Here is a 20,776-nt window from a genome sequence, read left to right as displayed (position 1 = left end):
AATGAATTGAATTAGTTGTAGGAAGTTAATCGTCCATAATTAACGAATGAAAAAGAAGGAAGAAAACGGAAATGTGAATGTGGAAGTGGGATGTCGTTTTACCTTTCGTATAGGATTATGCGATTTATTTTTGTATGATGGTTAAAATTTATGCAATCTCATGAGACACTTGATCTGTTCCCTTTGTTTCTGTCGGCTTGGATTCGATTTCCCGATGTGTATATGAAGCATCTACTAGGAAGAAATTTGTCGCTTCGAATGGTTAATGGCATTTATCGCTATAATTGAATGTACTGAATTCAACCATTCCGGCGGAATCAAACATTGTTTAGCGGTCAAAAAAGTTGAAATAATCGTCAACAAGAGCCATTATTTATTTTCGCTTTTCATTTGTTTTATTTTTGTAATCTCTGAAGCACTTGTTTTTCCAGGAGCTTGAACAGACTATTATATTATACTTCTCACCCCTATCATTAGTTGAGAAGGTCAAGAGTCCTGAAAAACGAGATCTGATTAATTAATCAAATTAATCAGAATGTCATCAACTCAAACAAATTCATCAGCGCTTTCTGACACATCAATTAATGTCAACGGAGAATCATCTTCTTTACCACCTAAATCACAATCTAAGGTATCAAATTTCTTAGAAGTTGAATCAGATCAAGATGATATAATAGATTCAGAGGAATTTAATTCTACACAAAATCGAAAAAGGGTAAAAACAAATGATATTGTCAATTTAGAATCTTCAAATAAAAAACGTAAATCCATTAATGGAAATAACGATCCTTCAAAAAAATTAGGAGGAGGAGCTGAAAGTAGACAAAAAGAAGCATTAAGATTATTTGAAAAAAGAAAGGAATTACCTTTTTATCAAGGTAAAGTTTTTTTTTTTTTTTAAAATGAAATTGTTTTTATCCATAAGATTGGTTTAAATTTAAATTAAATATTGTGAATATTTAATTAGGGAGAAAAGAAATTTTAGAAGAAATTATGAATAATGAAACTACCATAGTAAGTTTTTTTTTCTTTCTTTGTTTCCAATTAAATCAATTTTGATTAAAGCAATTAATATAATCGACTTTTTTTTTTTTTTAAGATATTAGGAGAAACTGGTTGTGGAAAATCTACACAACTTCCTCAATTATTACGCTCAAATTTCATTTCGACTTCTAATTATAAGGGTAAATCACCTAAAATAGTTATAACTCAACCTAGACGTCTTCCTGCTATATCATTGGCAAATCGAGTTGCAATTGAAAGTGGTTGTTTAGTTGGTGAAGAAGTTGGGTATAGTGTAAGATTTGAAGAAATGGTTAGTAGAGATACTGGTATTCGATATTGTACAGAAGGAGTTTTAATGAGGTAAGTAAAGTAGTTTGTAAAACATTACTATTCATTTCATCAAATTGTAATTCGGTCCCTAATTTTATGATATTCAGAGAATTAGCTAATCCAGCTCAAAATATTGGAACTTCGTCTTCGTCTTCTCATCAAGGTTTAAATCTTTTATTAAAATATGATATAATAATAATTGATGAAGCTCATGAAAGGACATTAAATACGGATTTCTTATGTGGAACTTTAAAAAAAGTTCAAAATATAAGAAAAGAGATGGTGAAAAGTCAACAAAAACAATTTGATGGGAATGGAAAAGGTAAAGAAAAGAAAGGATCAGAAATTAAAGAATTGAAATTGATTATAATGAGTGCTACACTTGATCCTGGAAAATTTCAAAAATTCTTTGCAACGTGAGCATAGATTGTCCTTCATTACCTTGGACAAAGCATGTCCCACAAGATAGATGCTGATATTCCGAAAATACCGACGATAGTGGTAGAGAAGCTTTATTAGTGAAAGGTCGAATGTACGATGTTTCAACTCAGCATTCACTAAATCCCGTAGACGATTTCATAGAAGCAGCAGCTAGACAAGTAATGATTATACATAATAATCAACAGAGTGAAGGTGATATTTTGGTATTTATGCCGGGTACGTTGAAAATCATTATGTATATGTCTTAAATATCCGCAATAGCTAATACGTTTAACATCAGGCTCCGATGAAATTGAGAATTGCGTAGATCTACTGAGACGGCTAGGCAAACAGCTCTCTGATAAATCCAAGCAGGTAAGCTTTAGTCTTTTTCGATGTCTGTTATCCCATTTATACTAATATCATCTGTCACAACAGATTCAAGTCCTCCCCCTCTATGCAGCATTACCCCCTACAGCGCAAGCAAAGATATTCACTCCGCCTCCAGAAAAAACAAGAAGAGTGATAGTAGCTACGAATATCGCTGAAACTTCCATGACCATACCTGGTGTCTCATTTGTGATAGATACTGGTTTCAAGAAAGAGAAAGAGTATATCTTCAGGCAATCTGGCTGTAAGTTGGTTTTCGATGTCAATAAAGTTTGTAACTGTCCTGATTGAGGTATCTTCCAGCTATTGAGCAGTTAAAAAAGAAAGGTATTAGTCAGGCTGCAGCTTGGCAAAGGACGGGTCGAGCTGGAAGAGAGGTGAGATACTCCTACTGACAGTGCTATGCCTAACGCTGACAGTAGCTACTATGCGACTATAGCGTAACGGATTCTGTTATCGACTCTTCACAAAAGAAATATTTAGCAAAATGCCAGAGTTCGATATACCTGAAATACAGCGATGCAATCTTTCATCAGCTGTTTTACAATTGATAGCTATGGGTCAGAACCCTTTCGAATTTGAGTATATCGATAATCCAGGAAGGGATGCTAGTGAGTATACCGCCTTTAACAGCTTTGACTCTTTTTTGTCGTAAGAAACGCTGACATCATCCATCAATCACCTAGTCGCTGCTGCCTTTCAGACTTTAGCGGGTTTGCAAGCATTGGAATCACCTACAAAGGTCACAAGTCTAGGTGTCGATATGTTGAAATATCCTTTAGATCCTCCTCACGCTAGAATACTCATTGCGTCATTTGAGAATGGATGTACAAGTGAAATCATCGATATTCTGTCAATAATCAATGCGGGTGGTACAGTATTTGTCGATAGACCAAATGATAGAGAAGAAGCGTCAAATTCAAAGATGAAATTCATACATAGAGATGGAGATCATATGACCTCATTGGCAGTTTTCAAGGATTTCTTGACCTTGAAATCATCTTTAGCGAAAGAGCGATCTTCCTCAAAAGGATCAGGAGTCAGCTTAGTAGGATGGTGTAAGGATAATTATGTTAATTTTAAGACTTTGAATCAAGCTATTAAAATTCGAGATCAATTAAGAGAATTAGTAATTCGTAATGGAAAACAATGGGAAACTTCCACATGTAACACTTCGGATAGCTCGCCAATAATGAAGAGTCTCTTACACGGATTATTTATGAATACTGCTGTTATTCAAGCTGATGGGAGTTATAAGCAAACTACAGGAAGTCTAGTGAGTTTTATTTTTGGCTAAGTCCTGTCGACGTAAAAGTATTGTTCACTGATGTTTTGAATACTCAAGACTGTTAAGATCCATCCTTCAAGCGTGTTGATGAGTAAGAAAGTTCCTGCTATATTATACGATGAGTTGGTAAGTCAACAGCAATTCCATGAATTATAACAAAAGTATATCGTAGGCTGATTATGAGTCTCCCTGCTTTTCTAGACAATCACCTCAGCCTTTTATGCTAGGAATGTTTCGACATTCGAACAACATTGGTTGACTGAAATACCCATATTTGCAAAAGCTGGAAAAAGCGTTGCCGTGTCTGTTGGAAAGGGACATTTGTAAATGATTTGTAGTAACTTGTAACGGCATGGGAAGATCGCATTTGCAGTAATTAAGCATATCACATAATGATTCAATATGTCTGCTCGATGATCATGCATGGAACATGGTACATCGTGACCTAGCTTACTTGCGCAGGTGATTGAATGCATTGCAAACATTATGGTTGTGTTGAAATTATCGCAGCTTGGCAAAATGACGAAGACCGGTGACTGATCTTTCCGAAGGAATTTACAATGACGACATTATGACCGATGTTATAATTCAATCTATAAATAAATGTTTGAATAAACGTCCTGTTCTTCGACAATTATACATATATCTTTTAAGACTTTAGTTAAACCTTTCTGTATAGATCACATCTGCAATCACTATACGTCTGATTGACTAATTTTCAAAGCATACAACAAACAGAATGAGCGATCCTAAAGATACGACTGTGCCTAATGAACATCATGTTCACACCGTAAGTAGATGTACACATTCACCAAGTTTCACAACACGTTCATCCTGATTCTTGTGGTAGAGAGCTATGCTTATGAAACTCGACTAATTTGTACAGGTTGGTCATTGGAAATCTCAAGATAAGAGACATCATCATAAATTTTTGAATGATACTGTTGAACATGTTGATAAAAATCCTAAACCACTTCATCCGGTTTTAGAAGATTTCAAAAAGGTAGTAGAGAATGATACTAGATTATCAATGTTATTCGATTTAATGTTTGAGCAAGTAAGTGTCCCCCTTCTTCATCGCCTCAATGGGCACCAAAATATTTGACTCCACTCCTCTTCTCCTTCTGTCCTCTCTCCACGGCGAATTCCCCGTCTTTCCCTCCCATTCGCCTTCTTCATCTTACCATCTCTCCTGATTGCTCCTCGATACACGCCTCGTCTATACACCTTCTTCAGACCTCTCTCGTTTACCTTGCATCTTCTCAACCTACTTATTCGTATGAAGTATCCGCTGACTCTTACTGGACTCCATCACTCTCAGGTCCCTAAAAACAAAGAGTACCTCAAAGATCCAACAGGTGAATCTCAAGTACAAGATTTCGAACATCTCCTCAAACTCATGAACCACGTAATCTCAACTGCACCTGCTTGGACTGATGCAGGTCACAAAGTTGGAATGGTTGGAGTACCGGTAAATGCATTATTAGATTGGCCAATGGGTACAGCAGCTGGATTTGTTGTTTTCCAGGATCCAACAGTTAATGAACATGTAAGTCATATCAAATTTGCTCGAGAGGCCAATAAGTAACCCAACTCATCTTGCGACTTGTCAATAGCTCAAGAAAATCCTTAATGTATGGGGCGAATATCTTTCTTCTCCTGCCTCAGCGGAAGTATTAGGAGAAGGCAAAACAGGATGGTTTGGTAAAACAGGTAAAGCATCTTTAGAGGAAGTAGCCAACAAAGCGGGAGGTACAAATCTCACATTCGAAGAATTATTCCAGTCTGATCCTAAAGCGAAACATCATGGATACAAATCTTGGGACGATTTCTTTACTAGGCATTTCAAATGGGAAAATCGACCTGTAGCTGAACCTACAAATGATGATGTGATAGTCAATGCTTGTGAATCAAAGGTATACAAAGTCGCAAGAGATGTTCATGCTAGGGATAAATTCTGGGTAAAGGGTCAACCTTATTCAGTATTAGATATGTTAAATTTCGATAAAGATTATGCTCAACAATTCGTTGGCGGAACAATATATCAAGCTTTCTTAAGTGCTTTATCTTATCATAGATGGCATTCACCCGTTTCTGGAACAATCAAGAAATCATTTATAGTTCAAGGTACTTATTATTCGGAACCTCTTTTTGTTGATTTCCAAACCAATCAAGCTGCTGATCAACATGGTGAAACTACAAGTCAAGAATACCTTTCTTGTACAGCAACAAGAGCTGTTATTTTTATTGAAAGTGATAATCCAAAAATTGGTTTAATGGCTTTTATCGGAATTGGTATGACAGAAGTTTCAACTTGTGATACGACTGTTAAGGTTGGACAACATGTGAATAAAGGTGAAGAATTAGGGTAAGTCATTCAAGATTTTTTGATGTTGAATTCGTATTACTCTTTTGCTGATCAACCTATCTAATTGTAGTATGTTCCACTTTGGTGGTTCAACACATTGTTTATTATTCAGAAAAGGAGTCAAGCTTTCTGGTTTCCCAGAACCTTCTGATCACAACGTTCCTATCAGAAGTAAGTTATGTGTTGTAGAATGAGTGACAATTTCTTGTTACAAATACACGCATCTTATTACCTAAAAAGACACGCATTGTAGCTGGAAAATCATGTATATTGAATCTAAAAAGTCTGCTTAAGATCTTGCATGGCACGTGTATGCATAAAATACGATTTCTTAAAGATTGGATAACAACTTGAAGTGTGATGTGTATACAAAAGAACCAACGACCGACACCAAGTATAGAACTCTACAAATTCCCTCCATCATGTTTTTTCAACGACCACGATCTACTTCTTTCCAAACAGATGAAATAATACACTCATCTATAAGACATATCTAAATGCAGTATTCTCTCTATCCGTTTTATCACTAAGTCCTTCTAAAGCACCTTCAGTTTCCATTCTTCTATCTACAAGTCCAAATTTCTTATCTCTTTTGTTATTATTTATAATCATATAAATTCTAATTGTAACAGCAATTAAAGCTTGAATACAAAAGAAAACCAAAATAATTGCTAAAGCTTTTGCGTAATTACTTGATCCAGAAGGGAAAATAAATGGACCAACAATATTTGCAGCTGAAAACATAATTAAAACTGAACCATAAATAAAAGATCTTTTTGTATGTCCAGCAAAATTTACACCTAAATGAGCTTGAAAAAATGGCCAACAAACAGCATAAGAATTAATTAACCAATATGCAACTGCTCTACCCCATTTTGGATGATTTCCATGTGTTGTTGCGTAAACTGCTGCAATACCTGCTATTGCAGGAATTAAAGGTAAAACCATTCCAAATGTACGTAAACCACCATATTTTCTTGCTAAAATACTCCATAAAATTAAACTTCCTGCTGAAACTATTGAAGAAGGTAATCCTGCAAGAAGTGTATTAAATTGATTAAATCCAAAAGAAGAAATAACAAGTGCTATTTGTTTTAGAAAAAAAATTTAAAAAATTAACAATTTTCAATTTAATTAAAAAGACTCCAAATCTGAATAAACAACTAAACTCACTATTGAAACTTGAAAGACCATTTGGTACCATTGCGAAGAATGTGTATAATAAACTAAGGTAATACATCGGGTCTTTCAAAGCATCGATTACTTGATGAATTTGTACTAAACAATAATCGTTAGATCAATCAATTATGACGCTTTTTTTTAGAATAGGGTGATACTCACCTGAAGTACCTTTAGTACCAGTCATATTTTCGGCAACCCTTTCAAGAGCAATGACTTTCTCATCTTCAGTTAAGAAACGAGCTTTCATAGGTGTATCAGGTAAGAATAACCATCCTACTCCTAAGAGTATCGAAATGAGACCTAGAACAAGGTAAATCCATGCCCATTGTTTGAGTCCATGATTAACGATATGACCAAGTCCATAAGCTACTAAAGTGAAGATCAAATAGAAAGTTCCCTGAAATCGTTATATGATTAGTATCGACAACTATCTGATCTGAGTATCTCTGAAAGTTTGAGCTTACTTGCATGGCACCCTGTAATATGATAATAAAATTAGCTCAATTGTGATATGATATTTATTTTTCTTTTGATGTGAGAAGACTTACCCAAATCAAAGTTCGAGAAACGTTTTCTTTTTTAGTGTAGAACAAAGCTGTATAGCTGACAAGTGAAGGTACAAGAGGAGCTTCTGCCATTCCTAAAAGAAATCTAACTGCCATCATATCGCTAAAATTTCTACAACCCATTGTTCCTAACATTAAAACTCCCCACAAAATACAAGTTGCAGAAATAACTTTTGCAAGTGGTAATCTAGCAGTACAATAAAAAGCGGGAATTTGACCTATAAACAATGAGAAAAATTATATGATCAGAAACTAATTTCGAAAATTATCAAAATCAAATACTTTTTAACTTACCAGCTAGATAACCAAAATAAAACATAGAAGAAACCCAAGAATATTGATTTCCAACTAAACCCAGATCTTTTTTTAAATCAAATAATACAGCCCAAGCTAATGCCGCTTTATCAATATAATTCACACCTATATATCATCCAACGAAAAAAAAAGAAAATCAGTTTTGGCTTTTGACTTTGTTTTACAATTACGGTTAATGTAATTTTTAAACATACCAACAAGGAAACACATCATAGCTAAAAGATGTATATCAAATTTTGTAGCGATTTTTTTACTTTTCTTTTCCCAAATTTCTTGCTCTTCTGGAGTTCGATCTCCTTGAGTATCAACATTTTTAGCATAAATTTCATATCCATCATCTACTTTGCCTTCTACAGCAAAAGTAGCAATTGGTGCATTAGTGATTTTCTCTTTATCGTCTTGATACTCCATATTATTGACAAAATTATCAAAAGATGAATTCGTATTGTTCAATACAAAACCAAAGAAGAGGGATGGAAAACCAAGTCTAATAAGATAAAGGTCATGCTTATATGTCTATTCATCCTATAATTTAAACTCCTTATCTTTTATAAAACACATTGGGCGATTGAATCGGGTTATGATATTCTGTTTTTTCGGTATACTTTTTCGGGCCGCATCTCAATGTTAATCACTTGCTTGAAGGGTGGGGTGGGGTGGGGTGATAGACAGAAATTACCCTTATTTACCAATAACATGGTATCAGTTCAATTGAACAAGGTAGACGAAAGGAAATAATCGCATGGTCAATCCGTAAAAAATCCGTGTGAGACCTTAGACTTGAAATGGATAAACTATCCGGGTTAACATCGGGATACGATTCAGTTTCAAGTTGATGTATTTAACCTATCAAATGACAAAGATTCAATAACAAAGAGCAAGCTCCAAAGCTTTGGCGTTTTTCTAGTGGCTGATTTTCAGCTTACCCTTGCTTTTTATGGTTATTTTTGTAAATCATGGAATCCCGAGAATAAAATGGGAAAACATTAGATAAGGTAAAAGAAGGAGGAATAACCTGGACGGCGATCAGATATGATCGAACGGTGTCTAGATTATAACGATTTGATCCGACCAGGATAAATCCGAAACATTTGGCAAGGAGAGAACTCCGAGTAGTGTTTACATAATTCATTTCAATCATAGTGGATAATGATGTTTCTTGTGCTTATCGTTATATTTTGAATGATATCTATCTATCAATCAATTAAGTGGTGACGAGGTGACAAGTGAGAAAATACAACTTCACTCTTGAAAAAGAAGAAGAAGAAGAAGAAGTAAAAATGACAACTTCATCTGTACCTCCTTCATTCAAATTTCCAGAACCAAATGAAGAAGAATGTTTAAAAGCATTACAAGGATTAGTAAAAATAAAATCATATAGTAAAACAGATGGTGAAAAAGAAGCAACTGAATATATGGTAAAATTAATGAAAGAAATAGGAATTGAATCTGAAATTAAAAAATTTGATAATGGAAAAAGACAAAATGCTTTAGGAATTTGGAAAGGAAATGGACAAGGAAAATCATTACTTTTTAATGGTCATTTAGATACTAATCCAGTTACTGAAGGATGGACTGTTGATCCATGGGGTGGAATTATTAAAGATGATTGTATTTTCGGAATAGGAGTTTCAAATATGAGTAAGTAAAAGTATTTTTCTAAAATCATAATAAACCGTATTGCGAATTTCATCTGACATTTTTTTTTAAAAAAAACCTTCCCTTTCAGAGGCAGGATGTGCAGCTTATTTTTGCGCTGTCAAAACACTTATTGAATCAGGTTGGAAACCTAAAGGTGATGTAGTACTTACACATGTTGTTGGTGAATTACAAGGTGGACCTGGAACAGTTGCTTTAATAGAACAAGGATATTGTAATGTTGATTATTTTGTTAATTGTGAACCAACGGATTTAAAAGCAATTACAATGCATGCGGAAAGTCATATTTTTCGTATAGAATTAACAGGTATAACAAGACAGTGAGTGTTACTTTTCTCAAGCTCAAGAAGGAAATATTATTTTTATTATTTAAGCTAATAATATTTGATAAATTTTAGTATGAGTAAAAGAGAAGATGCTACAGATGCTTTATTAGCTGCGAGTTATTTAATACCTAAATTAGATGAATTGACATTTGCAAATGCGAAAAATGATGATGTTAAAGCATGTAATAGATGTCATGTTGGTGTTGTAAAAGCTGGATTAGGTAAAGAAATGGCAGATTGGAGACCACCTCAAGTTGCAGATTTTGCTATAATAAGAGGTGCAGCGTAGGTTTTTTTTTTATTAAAGAATTTAATAAATTAATTTGTAACTAATTTGATTATTATTCTTAATTTTTTTTTTAAAAAAATTAAATAGTCGATTTGGTCCAGGACAAACTTCAAATGATGTTGAAAATTCATTAGAAATATGTTGTATAGAATTACAACTTAAATTTCCTTTTATAAAATATGAAATTTTTCATGAACGTTCAGATAGTATGCCTTCATTTGAAGTTTCAAAAAATTCTTATATAGTTAAAACTTTAAATAAAATTTATGAAAAAGTTCGTTTAGGTGAAAAACAACCTACAGGTGCTTTATCTCCACAATGTTTTTTTGGTTCAGATGCAGGTCATTTATATAAAAAATTAGGTTTACAAGGTATAGTTTGTGGACCTGGTGGTAAATTTAATACAATGCCTGATGAACGTGTTGAAGTGAGTTTTTAAAATCTTTATTTTCTTTTCCTTCTTTCATTTTTCGAAATTTTCCAATCTATGTCAATTATAGTAACTAATTTCAAGTAATATTATTTATAGATCGTTGATTATATGGATTGTATAAAAATTTTCATTCGTTTGATAGTTGAAATTTCAGGTTAAGCCATTAGTTAAGTTGTATCTCAGTAGAGTAACTAAATATGATTGTTTAATGTAATGAGTAAGGATTTAAATCAGAATCATTTTATTACGAGGAGGAGTCGCGAATGACAACGGAAGATGCAAATACATAATTCTGCCGATTCTGTACAATGATGATAACGCATACAACCTAGGTCATTTACCGATACCTATCTCTTGTTTTGACCGATTTCTTAGTTGAAATATCACAAAACTCCTATCTCCTGTAAGAACTGTGAATAGATTCATTATTAGTCATTATGATGCCTGTGTAATGACCAAACAAAAAGGTTCACACTCACAGCGTTCATATCGAAATCGTCCCATTCTAGATTCACAGCATTTAGACTTTGCTCGTCGAGCTGAACACAATGTACATGTGATCAGCAGAAATCACAGACCACTTTCAGAATGGAACAATCTTTCTGAACGATTCAAGCGAAAGAACATACCGAAGTCGACAAAGGGCCTGAAAAAGGATCACTGTTCATGTCAATGATTCCATGTCCTTCATCATTATCCACTTTATTCGTCGGACCGAAAGAATCGAGACTCCCAACATTATCAATGAGTGGTAAAGTAGGATAAGTAGTTGGCTGATTATAAAGGTATGATATATTCGTTTCCTCATCTTCTTCCTCCCGCTCTTCTTGCTCATCTATGTTATGATTCGGATATTCCATTGATCGCGAAGGAAGACCGGCTCCGGCTCTTGGTATACTTGAAGTTGCTCTAGTCAAAGTTGTTCCTTCTCCAAGTAAATCGAAATCTAAATCTTCACTTGATCCTCCTTCATGGTATTTTGAAGGTGTTGTTGATCCCGAATGTTGAATCGCACGAGTCGCTTTCTCTCGCAATCTTTCGACAGTTTCCTAGAATTCAGACAGACATCCATGTTAGTAAAAATCAATATACCCTTCTGTGGCCTTTGAGAGCCAGGACTGACCAATTCTTCCCTTTCTGTCATTCTGAAAAGAGCTACTCCAGATTCCAATTCTGCCAGAACGGTTCTAGCAAGACTTGATGTCGGAGCACGAATAACAGCAGCCGCTAGACAAACACATGCTCCAAAAAGATGAAAGAAAAAATGCCATCTTCTATGAATAAGTTGACCTTGAAGTACAATCATATTTCTAACTAAGCTTACGATCGCTCGACAAGCTTCTAAACAAGATAAATAAGATTGTTTAAGCGGTGAAGATAAAGGTTCGATAGGTGATTCTTTCAAAGTTCTTATAAACCATCCTCTATGTAACGTCAATCTAGCTTCATTTATATATAATAATAACATATTACGTTGAAAAGCTTCTTTATGTCTTATTGGATCTATCAAATCATCTGAAGAAGGTGGAACTACAGGTGATAAATGATATGGTAATCCATCTTGAAATGTTATTATCATCTGATCAATCTCTCTAACTTCACTGTATATCCAAGGTTTCACTCTTGCTTGCCTTTCATTTATTTGTGACCATATTTTCGTTAACTCGTAAGTCTTGGCGTGAAATCCATTCAAATCACTTTCTGTTGAGATAGGAATTTCAACATCGATGGAGGAATCATTTATACACTGTCCTCTACCCAATGAGACAGATTGAAGAACATCCATACCGTGAATTTCCCAGAAAACTATTCGGCGTTCTAAAGATGTATTGAGATTCCAATGAGATCCATCTCTATGAAGACCTATAGCTTCACAGATTCCCATGCCCATTCTGAGTAATGGCCAGAATGTATCTCCGCCTGAAACATCTGTTCCTCCATTCATAAGGTATAATCCATACAGGAAAATACATTGAACGTAGGTCATGGAGTGCGACGAGTCGAGTAGAAGACAAGCTCTTGCTCCGTTGAAACATTGTCTTGCCAATTCATTATGAGGCGGGCGAGATAAATCCATAAGTGCTCCTGCCGCTAAAAGTAACAGGCTGAGAGCTAGCCATTGAGGTTTGACTGGTCCAGGTTCTATGGCACTTGGGTCCCTGTATATATGGGGAAATAAATATTCGTCCCACACGTGCCGTTGAACGATATTTGTAAACCATCCAAATGTCTATACTGTTAAATTAGCTAGATTCTGTTTCTGTTGAAATCGACCCAGCTGACCTACCTGGTAATATGTCACAGCTATCGGCAGGGCTACTTCAGGAGGAGGCAAGAAGGTAGCCATGATTTCTTTCATCTCTAAGCGGGGTACGCGGCTGTAAGGCGGAAATAGATCTGAAAAGTCAGAAGGAGACGAAAAATCGTATATCGTTGAAGAGCCTGCAGGCGAGGATGAATGATTGGATGAGGGTGGTAGGTAGTGTTTCTATGCACATCAATTAATGATGAGAGTATGTCCTTCCATTCTGATTCGATATATCAAGCGAAAAGGGAAGCTTACAGAAAAATAAACGCTACTGGCCGCACCATAATATCTAGAAGTATGAGGATCATCTCCCAATTGTAAATGACTTATACTAGGTAAAGTATCTGGGGATTCCCTTGAAGTTGATTCTCGATTGGGTGGCGGTGGACTACGACTTTTGACTTCTTTCCTATTGGCATAAAGGCTATTCTCGAGCAAAGGGTGTCGGGACGATGTTGCTACCTTCAACGCTTCTTCTAGAGACGCTATTCGTTTATGCAGATCCTATGATGTATACCGATAAGTGGAGTTATTCATGTGAGTAGAATAACTAGTCATTTACCTCTGTGCTGGCCAGAATCTTACTACAAAAAATGTCAACAGCGTGTCCCTTCTGATATTGCGATCAGATCAACTCACGTCCTCCGTGAACCATTCACTAATTCTCCTTCTGGGCATATGCTGTAGTCATTCGAATCAGCGAAATCGCTGGCATATGGAGAAAACAATTACCTCGCTAGCCCTCTTTTTACGCAATGATTACAAGGGAATATCAATTCGCATTTCAACTTCAGTCTCCTGCATTCGGCGCCTATCATACAATATAAGTGAGTAATTGACTAAGTGGAAGTAGTAAGACTGGTAATTTGACTTACAGGATAAAGGCTTTTTCCTCTTTACATTCTTGACGCTCGTTTCGACTGGTGGCATTGCGTTGTATTATTGACAATGATAAATAAGATAAAATATGTATGTGTTTCAGATGAATAGTAAAGGTTGTCAAGGTTGTCAAGGTGGACATGACTGTTCAACATGTCCGTCCTAACGGGAACACAACAAGCGCCACTCGTTTGCCTATCTTTTATCTAATCATATTTGAGAGACAGCCAAACAACTCCACGGGAGCCTAATTACCCCCCTAACTTTGGTCTTAACCACGTGCTAGATATCTTTTGAGTGACTTCCGGCAGATCCCACCAATTTGAAAAAAAAGTTGAGAATTAAGAATCACCAATTCTACAGTTTATTAATTGGAGTAGCTTGTTATGCTTGTTCTTTCAGCATATCTATAATAAAAAACAAACCAGAAAATCAGACGAAATGTCATCCGAAGCTCCTATCGGTATGTATATCTTGTGGTTTGACATCAGAATCATACTGACATCGAGCTGTTCAAATCGTATAGCCCTTCTTTCCGTTTACGATAAGACTGATCTTCTTCCCTTCGCCAAGGGTCTCAAGGAATTGGGATTCAGATTATTGGGTAGTGGAGGTACTGCAAAATTAATCAGAGAGAATGGTTTAGACATTGAGTAAGTTGTGATCATTCGCAAAGTGTTACTAAAGGTTTTTCAAGCTTGTCCAGCTGATTAAAGTGGGACTGCAGAGATGTATCAAGCATCACTAAGGCTCCTGAGATGCTTGGGGGTCGAGTAAAGACTCTTCACCCTGCCGTTCACGGAGGTACGTCTTCACTTCTTCATTTGTCATATACACCAAAAAAGTCTCAACGCTAAGATTCGCACAATTTTAGGTATCCTTTCCCGAGACATCCCGTCAGATCTTTCCGACCTTTCAGCCAACTCAATCTCCCCAATCACCTTAGTAGTTTGCAATCTTTACCCCTTTGTACTTCAAACTTCTAAACCAGATTGTACTTTAGCAGGAGCTATAGAAGAAATTGATATTGGAGGTGTTACACTTTTAAGAGCAGCAGCAAAGAATCACGGAAGAGTATCAATAATTTCAAGTCCAAGCGATTATCAAACTATTTTAGATGAAATTAAATCTAATGGAAAAGTTTCAGAGGAAACTAGAAGAGGATTAGCTATTAAAGCTTTCGAAGATACTAAATCTTATGATGAAGCTATTAGTGATTATTTCAGAAAAGTTTATGCTACTCCAGGGGTAGAGGATAATATGAAAGCTTCTGCTGGTGTTGGATATCAAAGATTAGGTTTAAGATATGGTGCTAATCCTCATCAAAAACCTGCTCAAGCTTTCGTTGAGAAAGGTGAAATGCCAATCAAAAGTGAGTCCTAAATCTCAACATTTGCCCAATTTTCCTCAGCCTTTAATACAGCCTTATTACATCTATGTGTATGCAGAGACGAGACTGACTCGCATTTCGTTCGACTCTCAGCCCTCTCCGGTTCTCCTGGATACATCAACCTTCTCGATGCTCTCAATTCATGGGCACTCGTCAAGGAGCTCTCTGCTGCTTTGGACTTACCAGCTGCCGCCTCATTCAAACACGTGTCCCCAGCTGGTGCTGCTGTTGGTCTCCCATTAGACGAGCGAACTGCCAAAGTATTCGGTGTAGACGACTTGAAGGATCTTTCTCCATTGGCCTGCGCTTATGCTAGAGCTAGAGGTCAGTCAATCATCCAAAAACAGACCGTAATGCTGGGCTAACGTTAGGAATGACCTGATGCAGGTGCCGACAGAATGTCATCTTTCGGTGACTGGGTCGCTCTCTCACACACTGTCGATGTTCCTACCGCCAAGATCATCTCTAGGGAAGTATCAGATGGTGTGATCGCTCCTGGCTACGAACCCGAGGCTTTAGAAATCTTGAGCAAGAAGAAGGGTGGTAAATACTGTGTTCTTCAAGTGAGTGCACCGTGGCCAACAATTGTGTATTGATATTATATGATGAACTAATCTCAAATCTTGTACTATTCAGATGGACCCCAAATACGAACCAGCAGAGATTGAAACTCGACAAGTATACGGTATCTCTCTTCAACAACGACGAAACGATTGCAAGATCGACGAGTCATTATTCAGCAACATCGTCACAGAGAACAAGGATGTAAGTGTTCCATCAGACTTCTGGTATACGATACAAGAAGACAGCTTATGGATTTCCTTTTTTAGCTTCCCAAATCAGCCGTCATCGATCTCATTGTCGCTACTCTCGCTCTTAAATACACTCAATCTAATTCAGTATGTTACGCCTTGAACGGTACTGTCATTGGTCTTGGTGCAGGTCAACAGTCAAGAATCCACTGTACACGATTAGCAGGTGATAAAGCCGATAATTGGTGGTTGAGACATCATCCTAAAGTACTCAATTTACCTTTTAAAAAGGGTACAAAGAGAGCTGATAAAGCCAACGCTATTGATTTATACGTTACTGGAACTGCTTTTGAAGCTGAAGGTGGTGAAAGACAACAATGGGAATCACTTTTCGATAATGTACCTGAACCAATAACTAAAGAAGAAAAGAAAGAACATTTAGCCTCATTGAAAGGAGTCGCATGTTCAAGTGATGCTTTCTTCCCTTTCCCTGATAACGTTCATAGAGCTAAAAGATCAGGAGCAACTTATTTATGTGCACCAAGTGGAAGTATAATGGATAAAGAATGTATCAAAGCTGCTGATGAAAATAATTTAGTATTTGTTCATCATGGTTTAAGATTGGTAAGTCTCTATCCTCTCTTTGTCATAACATAATATCTACTATTGTGAATTCTCGATTCTGATGAATTTCATCTTGTACTTTCAGTTCCATCATTAAATACATGAATGAGATGAGAGGAATGAATGGAAGTTTAGGAATAAAAATAAGATTGGTTGTTTGATAGATATTTGGATTTTTTGTACTCAACGTATAAGGTAAAAAAGGAAAAATACCTTACATTCAACATGTATGAAATTAGTTTATAATAAATGTAGTGATCATTCTTCAATATTCGTTTGTTTTTGCATGATGTGAAACATTTCACAGCTTTCAACGGTGCGTGACTGTTCCTTGATAAATTTTATCTGTCTGTTTGATTTCCATTCTTCACTGGAATACGAAGAGTTGGTAGATAGATAATGGATGATTTCCCTTCCGATTTAGGGGATCAAAAACCTTCCTAACGCGTGATTTTCAGGGAAAATGATACTAAATTGCCATGTGGGATGTTGGGGGGGATTTTTGTTTTTACTACTTACGGCACGCGTCAAAAGCTAAATTCCAATAAAGAAGAACAAATCCATATCCATATCCTCCTTTAAGATTACAATTTGAATGAATTGTATTTCAATTGATATTGAAATTTGATTTCCTGGAAAGAAAAAGAAATTTCGGTCTATCCGAAGGATCGCGTCTGCGGAGTGAATACCTTCTCACAGCGACGTGATTGCTTTCTTCCACTATAATCCCAAGTCCATTATCACTCTTTTACTTCAACAGAGTTAATGATACTATTCAACAATCGTACAAAGATCTGATCGGACATTCCAATATCATCAACCACAATCTTCAACATAATCATAAAGATCATACTAAAGACTTATTCGACCTCATCATCTCGCATACGTTCTATCACTAACAACAACAATCTTCACTATTTATGAAATCAACCTTGACCGTGTCAGACTAATCACTATTTAATGAATTATCAAGATCAAAACACGCATCATCAAACTTTGGCTACTCAAAGAACCCCACCTCAATTAATAATTGATACCTCTACTTCTCCACAGAATATTACATACCCTTCAACAGAATCACGATCAGTAGAAGTATCTTTAACTTCAACAAATAAAAGAGGTAGAAAATATCCTTCTCCACCTTCTTCAATATATGATAATAGTCTTCCTTCACCTTCTTTAAGTAAAAATAAATCATCTACTTTTGATAAGTGGTTACCTTCAACAATGTTAAGAATATCTCGTGTGAATGCGAAAACATTTTTAAACCTTTCAATAGCTTTTAATATTCTCCTTTTAATTGCTATTTTTTTACCAAGTGAACAAGCACATGATTATTTAGGTGATGAAACTTGGAATAAAATTGGACAATATGGTTTAATTAATAATAGATGGAATAATGATTTAGCTCTTTCAGGTGGACAAGCAGTATTACAAGTTCCAAAAACATGTAGTATGTGTGAAGTGAATCCTGAATTTTGTGAAGAATTTGGGTAAGTCAAACTATGTTTTCCATCAATCATCCGAAATAACTCGTTATCCACTTCTTAATCTCGATGGGTTTCGGAAAATCCAGCTGACGTTGATCTTCTTTTCATAGGGAGGAAAACATGATCAAGTCTCTTGGTTACACAGGTAAATCATTTTCATCATCCGGTTCAGATGGATATCCTTGCTGACATGGCTTGTAGGGACGGGAAATAGGCTTCGTAGGGCATTAGCAAAAATGCGAAGTGGAAAACCTTTCTCAGTTGGGGTAATTGGTGGTTCAGGTATGTCGCATTGAATCCTCATGATAATACCCCTGATAATCGAGATCTTGTACTTATATCTGCTTTGTTGTCACACAGTGTCTAAGGGTCACGGTTTGGACGCACCAGATGGTGATAACCCACATACTCCTAGAAATCTAAATCGGATCATCTTTGATCACTTGAATGAACGTTTCCCAAATCCAAATGGTATCTCGCTGGGTAAAAGCGGGCTGGCTGAAGGGAAGAATACGTTTGTGAATGGGGCTCAGGGTGGTATGGGTAAGTGTTCAATCGTACAACCCATCGATCCCCTGCGCTGGAGACGACATTCGTTGCATCCGAAGCTGTCCTCCTTGATTGCTGAGCTTCCTGTAACAAATAGGTTCCGACTACTTTTCATTATGTTTCAGCGAACACATACCTGATGAAGTTGACTTGGTATTGATCGAATTGGGTATCAACGATGAAGCGTAAGTCTAAACAAAGCATGAGCTAATCAAAGTATTGGAGGCTGACTTGTTAAATTGCGATGTAGCTTGATACGAAATATGAATACGTATGAATTACTAGTCAGAGGCTTATTTGACATGCCAAATAAGCCTGCTGTCTTGAATCTACAGTCAGTATTCTAAAGACTCAATGCCTGATTCTTCTGAATGACAATCTGTGACGGCCGCTGACTGTGTGAGGTATATCTAGGGTATTCGCTTTAATGTTCCAGTACATAAGTAATGGAGGCGACTTGGTGAGTCGCTCCTATTCCTATTCCTCCGGGGGATGTGGCTAATGCGAATGGAAACCGCATAGCACGATGGTATTGCCCAATTTTACGATATACCAACCGTATCAATCAGAAATCCACTTTTACCTCAAGTTTTCAAGAACACCACTGAAGTCAGGCATTTGTTCCATAATCGAGTCAAAGATCTAGCTTGGAAAGACCCTTTGGAAGAGATCGATCTCCGACATGTGGGTGTCGTAATGATAGGCGCAACACTGTGCTGTGGTTAACGGGTGTGACTGAGCTGACTATATCTGCGAATCAGCTGTCTTGGCAAGGACACGAAATCATGGGTAAATTAGCCGCGGCATATATTGATACTCAATTGTGCGAGATGGACAAGATCGAAGCCAAGCTGGGCAATCCTGAATCAATCGATTACGATAAATTGTATCCTGTTGAACCTTTGCCTAGGGTAAGCTTGTCCCATAATATGATGGTATGAGGAGAACTCGCTGACCTATGAATTGCGATTGATCAGGCACAAATAATGAAAAAGTACGATCCAAATTCCAATTTACCAAAACTTGCACCACAATGTTATTCTGCCAATGCATTGAAACATCCATTGAAGCCATCAAGTCAAGAAGGATGGAGACATTGGAATTGGAAAGAAAAACATTATTTAATTGCTGATAAACCTGGATCGAAAATATCTTTCCCAGTTTCAACAACACTTGGTCAAGTTCAATTACATTATTTAAGATCTTATCAATATAATTTAGGTTCAACTAGATGTTGGATAGATGATGAAAAAGATAAAGGAATAAAACTTGATGGATATTGGAAAGAACCTTATAATATTGGAAGAGCAGCTACAATTAGAGATGATTTAACACCTGGATCTCATACTTTACATTGTGAATTATTAAATGAAACTGCTGATCCAAAAGGAGGAAAAGAGTTTAGAATTATATCAGTCATGAGGTGAGTTCGATCAAAGCAAAATGTCACAGCAGAGTGAATTTCAAACAGCTAATCTCACCATGATATTTATAGTATTTAAATTGATGTTTATCGAAAGTATAGAACGAAATGGTATTTCATATAAATTGTGTATTTTGGGATCAGTAGAACGTGTGAAGATGGGTAAAGGTAAAATCATTACCTGAAATCAGATTAACACTATTGAAATCGTTATATTATGTATATTTTGCTTGCTTTCTTAGGGTATCGTTGACCATAGATCAGAATGGATACATTATCATAGAATCTGAATTCACAAAATGCATAAAATTTTGGAATATTTGCGGATCGAAATATGATTTGACCAGAATACAATCGTCGAAAGAAACTTGGTAAGGTAATACGGTATTACCATTCAATCATGATCATAAAAGGACGATCAAAAAAAGAGATATGTGATGAAATGGCGTTTTAGCAAATTCAAATGGTGTACTGCCCAATCCTGACTTTCGAGCTTGGTATTATGAAATCATCGAAAAAGAGAATACCAAGAAACCCAGATGATTCCTGGATTGTACTTGAAAATGTAAAAGATCCAGAAGAAGGTTAATTAAGTCAAATGATTATCCTCTTCGTAATTTTAATTTTAACATAACATGAGAATATGATACGTTACATTGATTTGAAAGTAATATGAGGGTGAATATGATAAAATAAATATAAAGTACAAAGAAAAAAACCCCAAAAATTCTTAATTTCTAAGAAAAATGTCCATCCTTATATAATTAAAACATAAAAACAGAACCAAAAA

The 20,776-nt window shown here is 36.0% G+C and overlaps 7 protein-coding genes across 7 annotated transcripts; 5 read left to right on the top strand and 2 right to left on the bottom strand.

Annotated features, from left to right (window-relative positions):
* Nucleotides 1–535: 535 nt before the first annotated feature.
* I206_106334 (uncharacterized protein) lies at nt 536–3,760 on the top strand (the record flags this gene model as incomplete). The annotated part of the gene is made up of 12 exons (XM_019158830.1): nt 536–878; nt 968–1,014; nt 1,100–1,365; nt 1,443–1,751; nt 1,835–1,992; nt 2,057–2,130; nt 2,194–2,389; nt 2,449–2,522; nt 2,585–2,756; nt 2,832–3,421; nt 3,491–3,559; nt 3,635–3,760. The coding sequence occupies 12 exons, from the start codon at nt 536–538 to the stop codon at nt 3,758–3,760; spliced, it is 2,424 nt and encodes an 807-aa protein (XP_019007968.1).
* A 412-nt stretch (nt 3,761–4,172) lies between these two features.
* On the top strand, nt 4,173–5,995 carry I206_106333 (phosphatidylserine decarboxylase; the record flags this gene model as incomplete). Its single annotated transcript, XM_019158829.1, has 5 exons — nt 4,173–4,223; nt 4,320–4,490; nt 4,755–4,982; nt 5,050–5,801; nt 5,872–5,995. 5 exons carry the CDS (start codon nt 4,173–4,175, stop codon nt 5,993–5,995), a joined length of 1,326 nt encoding a protein of 441 aa, XP_019007967.1.
* Nucleotides 5,996–6,281: 286 nt separating this feature from the next.
* On the bottom strand, nt 6,282–8,275 carry I206_106332 (uncharacterized protein; the record flags this gene model as incomplete). Its single annotated transcript, XM_019158828.1, has 7 exons — nt 6,282–6,886; nt 6,975–7,079; nt 7,143–7,380; nt 7,448–7,459; nt 7,532–7,767; nt 7,844–7,969; nt 8,059–8,275. 7 exons carry the CDS (start codon nt 8,273–8,275, stop codon nt 6,282–6,284), a joined length of 1,539 nt encoding a protein of 512 aa, XP_019007966.1.
* An 869-nt stretch (nt 8,276–9,144) lies between these two features.
* I206_106331 (uncharacterized protein) lies at nt 9,145–10,730 on the top strand (the record flags this gene model as incomplete). Its single annotated transcript, XM_019158827.1, has 5 exons — nt 9,145–9,505; nt 9,594–9,843; nt 9,922–10,134; nt 10,226–10,565; nt 10,668–10,730. 5 exons carry the CDS (start codon nt 9,145–9,147, stop codon nt 10,728–10,730), a joined length of 1,227 nt encoding a protein of 408 aa, XP_019007965.1.
* A 224-nt stretch (nt 10,731–10,954) lies between these two features.
* I206_106330 (uncharacterized protein) lies at nt 10,955–13,809 on the bottom strand (the record flags this gene model as incomplete). The annotated part of the gene is made up of 10 exons (XM_019158826.2): nt 10,955–10,981; nt 11,051–11,110; nt 11,201–11,620; nt 11,695–12,801; nt 12,859–13,059; nt 13,135–13,383; nt 13,442–13,463; nt 13,519–13,560; nt 13,612–13,690; nt 13,755–13,809. 10 exons carry the CDS (start codon nt 13,807–13,809, stop codon nt 10,955–10,957), a joined length of 2,262 nt encoding a protein of 753 aa, XP_019007964.2.
* A 390-nt stretch (nt 13,810–14,199) lies between these two features.
* On the top strand, nt 14,200–16,621 carry I206_106329 (phosphoribosylaminoimidazolecarboxamide formyltransferase/IMP cyclohydrolase; the record flags this gene model as incomplete). The annotated part of the gene is made up of 9 exons (XM_019158825.1): nt 14,200–14,221; nt 14,285–14,411; nt 14,486–14,562; nt 14,633–15,130; nt 15,242–15,472; nt 15,536–15,711; nt 15,785–15,913; nt 15,979–16,524; nt 16,610–16,621. The coding sequence occupies 9 exons, from the start codon at nt 14,200–14,202 to the stop codon at nt 16,619–16,621; spliced, it is 1,818 nt and encodes a 605-aa protein (XP_019007963.1).
* An 863-nt stretch (nt 16,622–17,484) lies between these two features.
* Nucleotides 17,485–19,990, top strand: I206_106328 (uncharacterized protein; the record flags this gene model as incomplete). Its single annotated transcript, XM_019158824.1, has 10 exons — nt 17,485–18,017; nt 18,125–18,159; nt 18,216–18,296; nt 18,375–18,557; nt 18,661–18,748; nt 18,814–18,897; nt 18,978–19,023; nt 19,086–19,247; nt 19,325–19,474; nt 19,541–19,990. The coding sequence occupies 10 exons, from the start codon at nt 17,485–17,487 to the stop codon at nt 19,988–19,990; spliced, it is 1,812 nt and encodes a 603-aa protein (XP_019007962.1).
* Between the last annotated feature and the right edge of the window lie 786 nt (nt 19,991–20,776).

The sequence above is a fragment of the Kwoniella pini genome, chromosome 9 (assembly GCF_000512605.2).
Source record: "Kwoniella pini CBS 10737 chromosome 9, complete sequence".
In the NCBI taxonomy this organism is placed as follows: domain Eukaryota; kingdom Fungi; phylum Basidiomycota; class Tremellomycetes; order Tremellales; family Cryptococcaceae; genus Kwoniella; species Kwoniella pini.
This window is presented reverse-complemented; position numbering and strand designations above follow the sequence as displayed.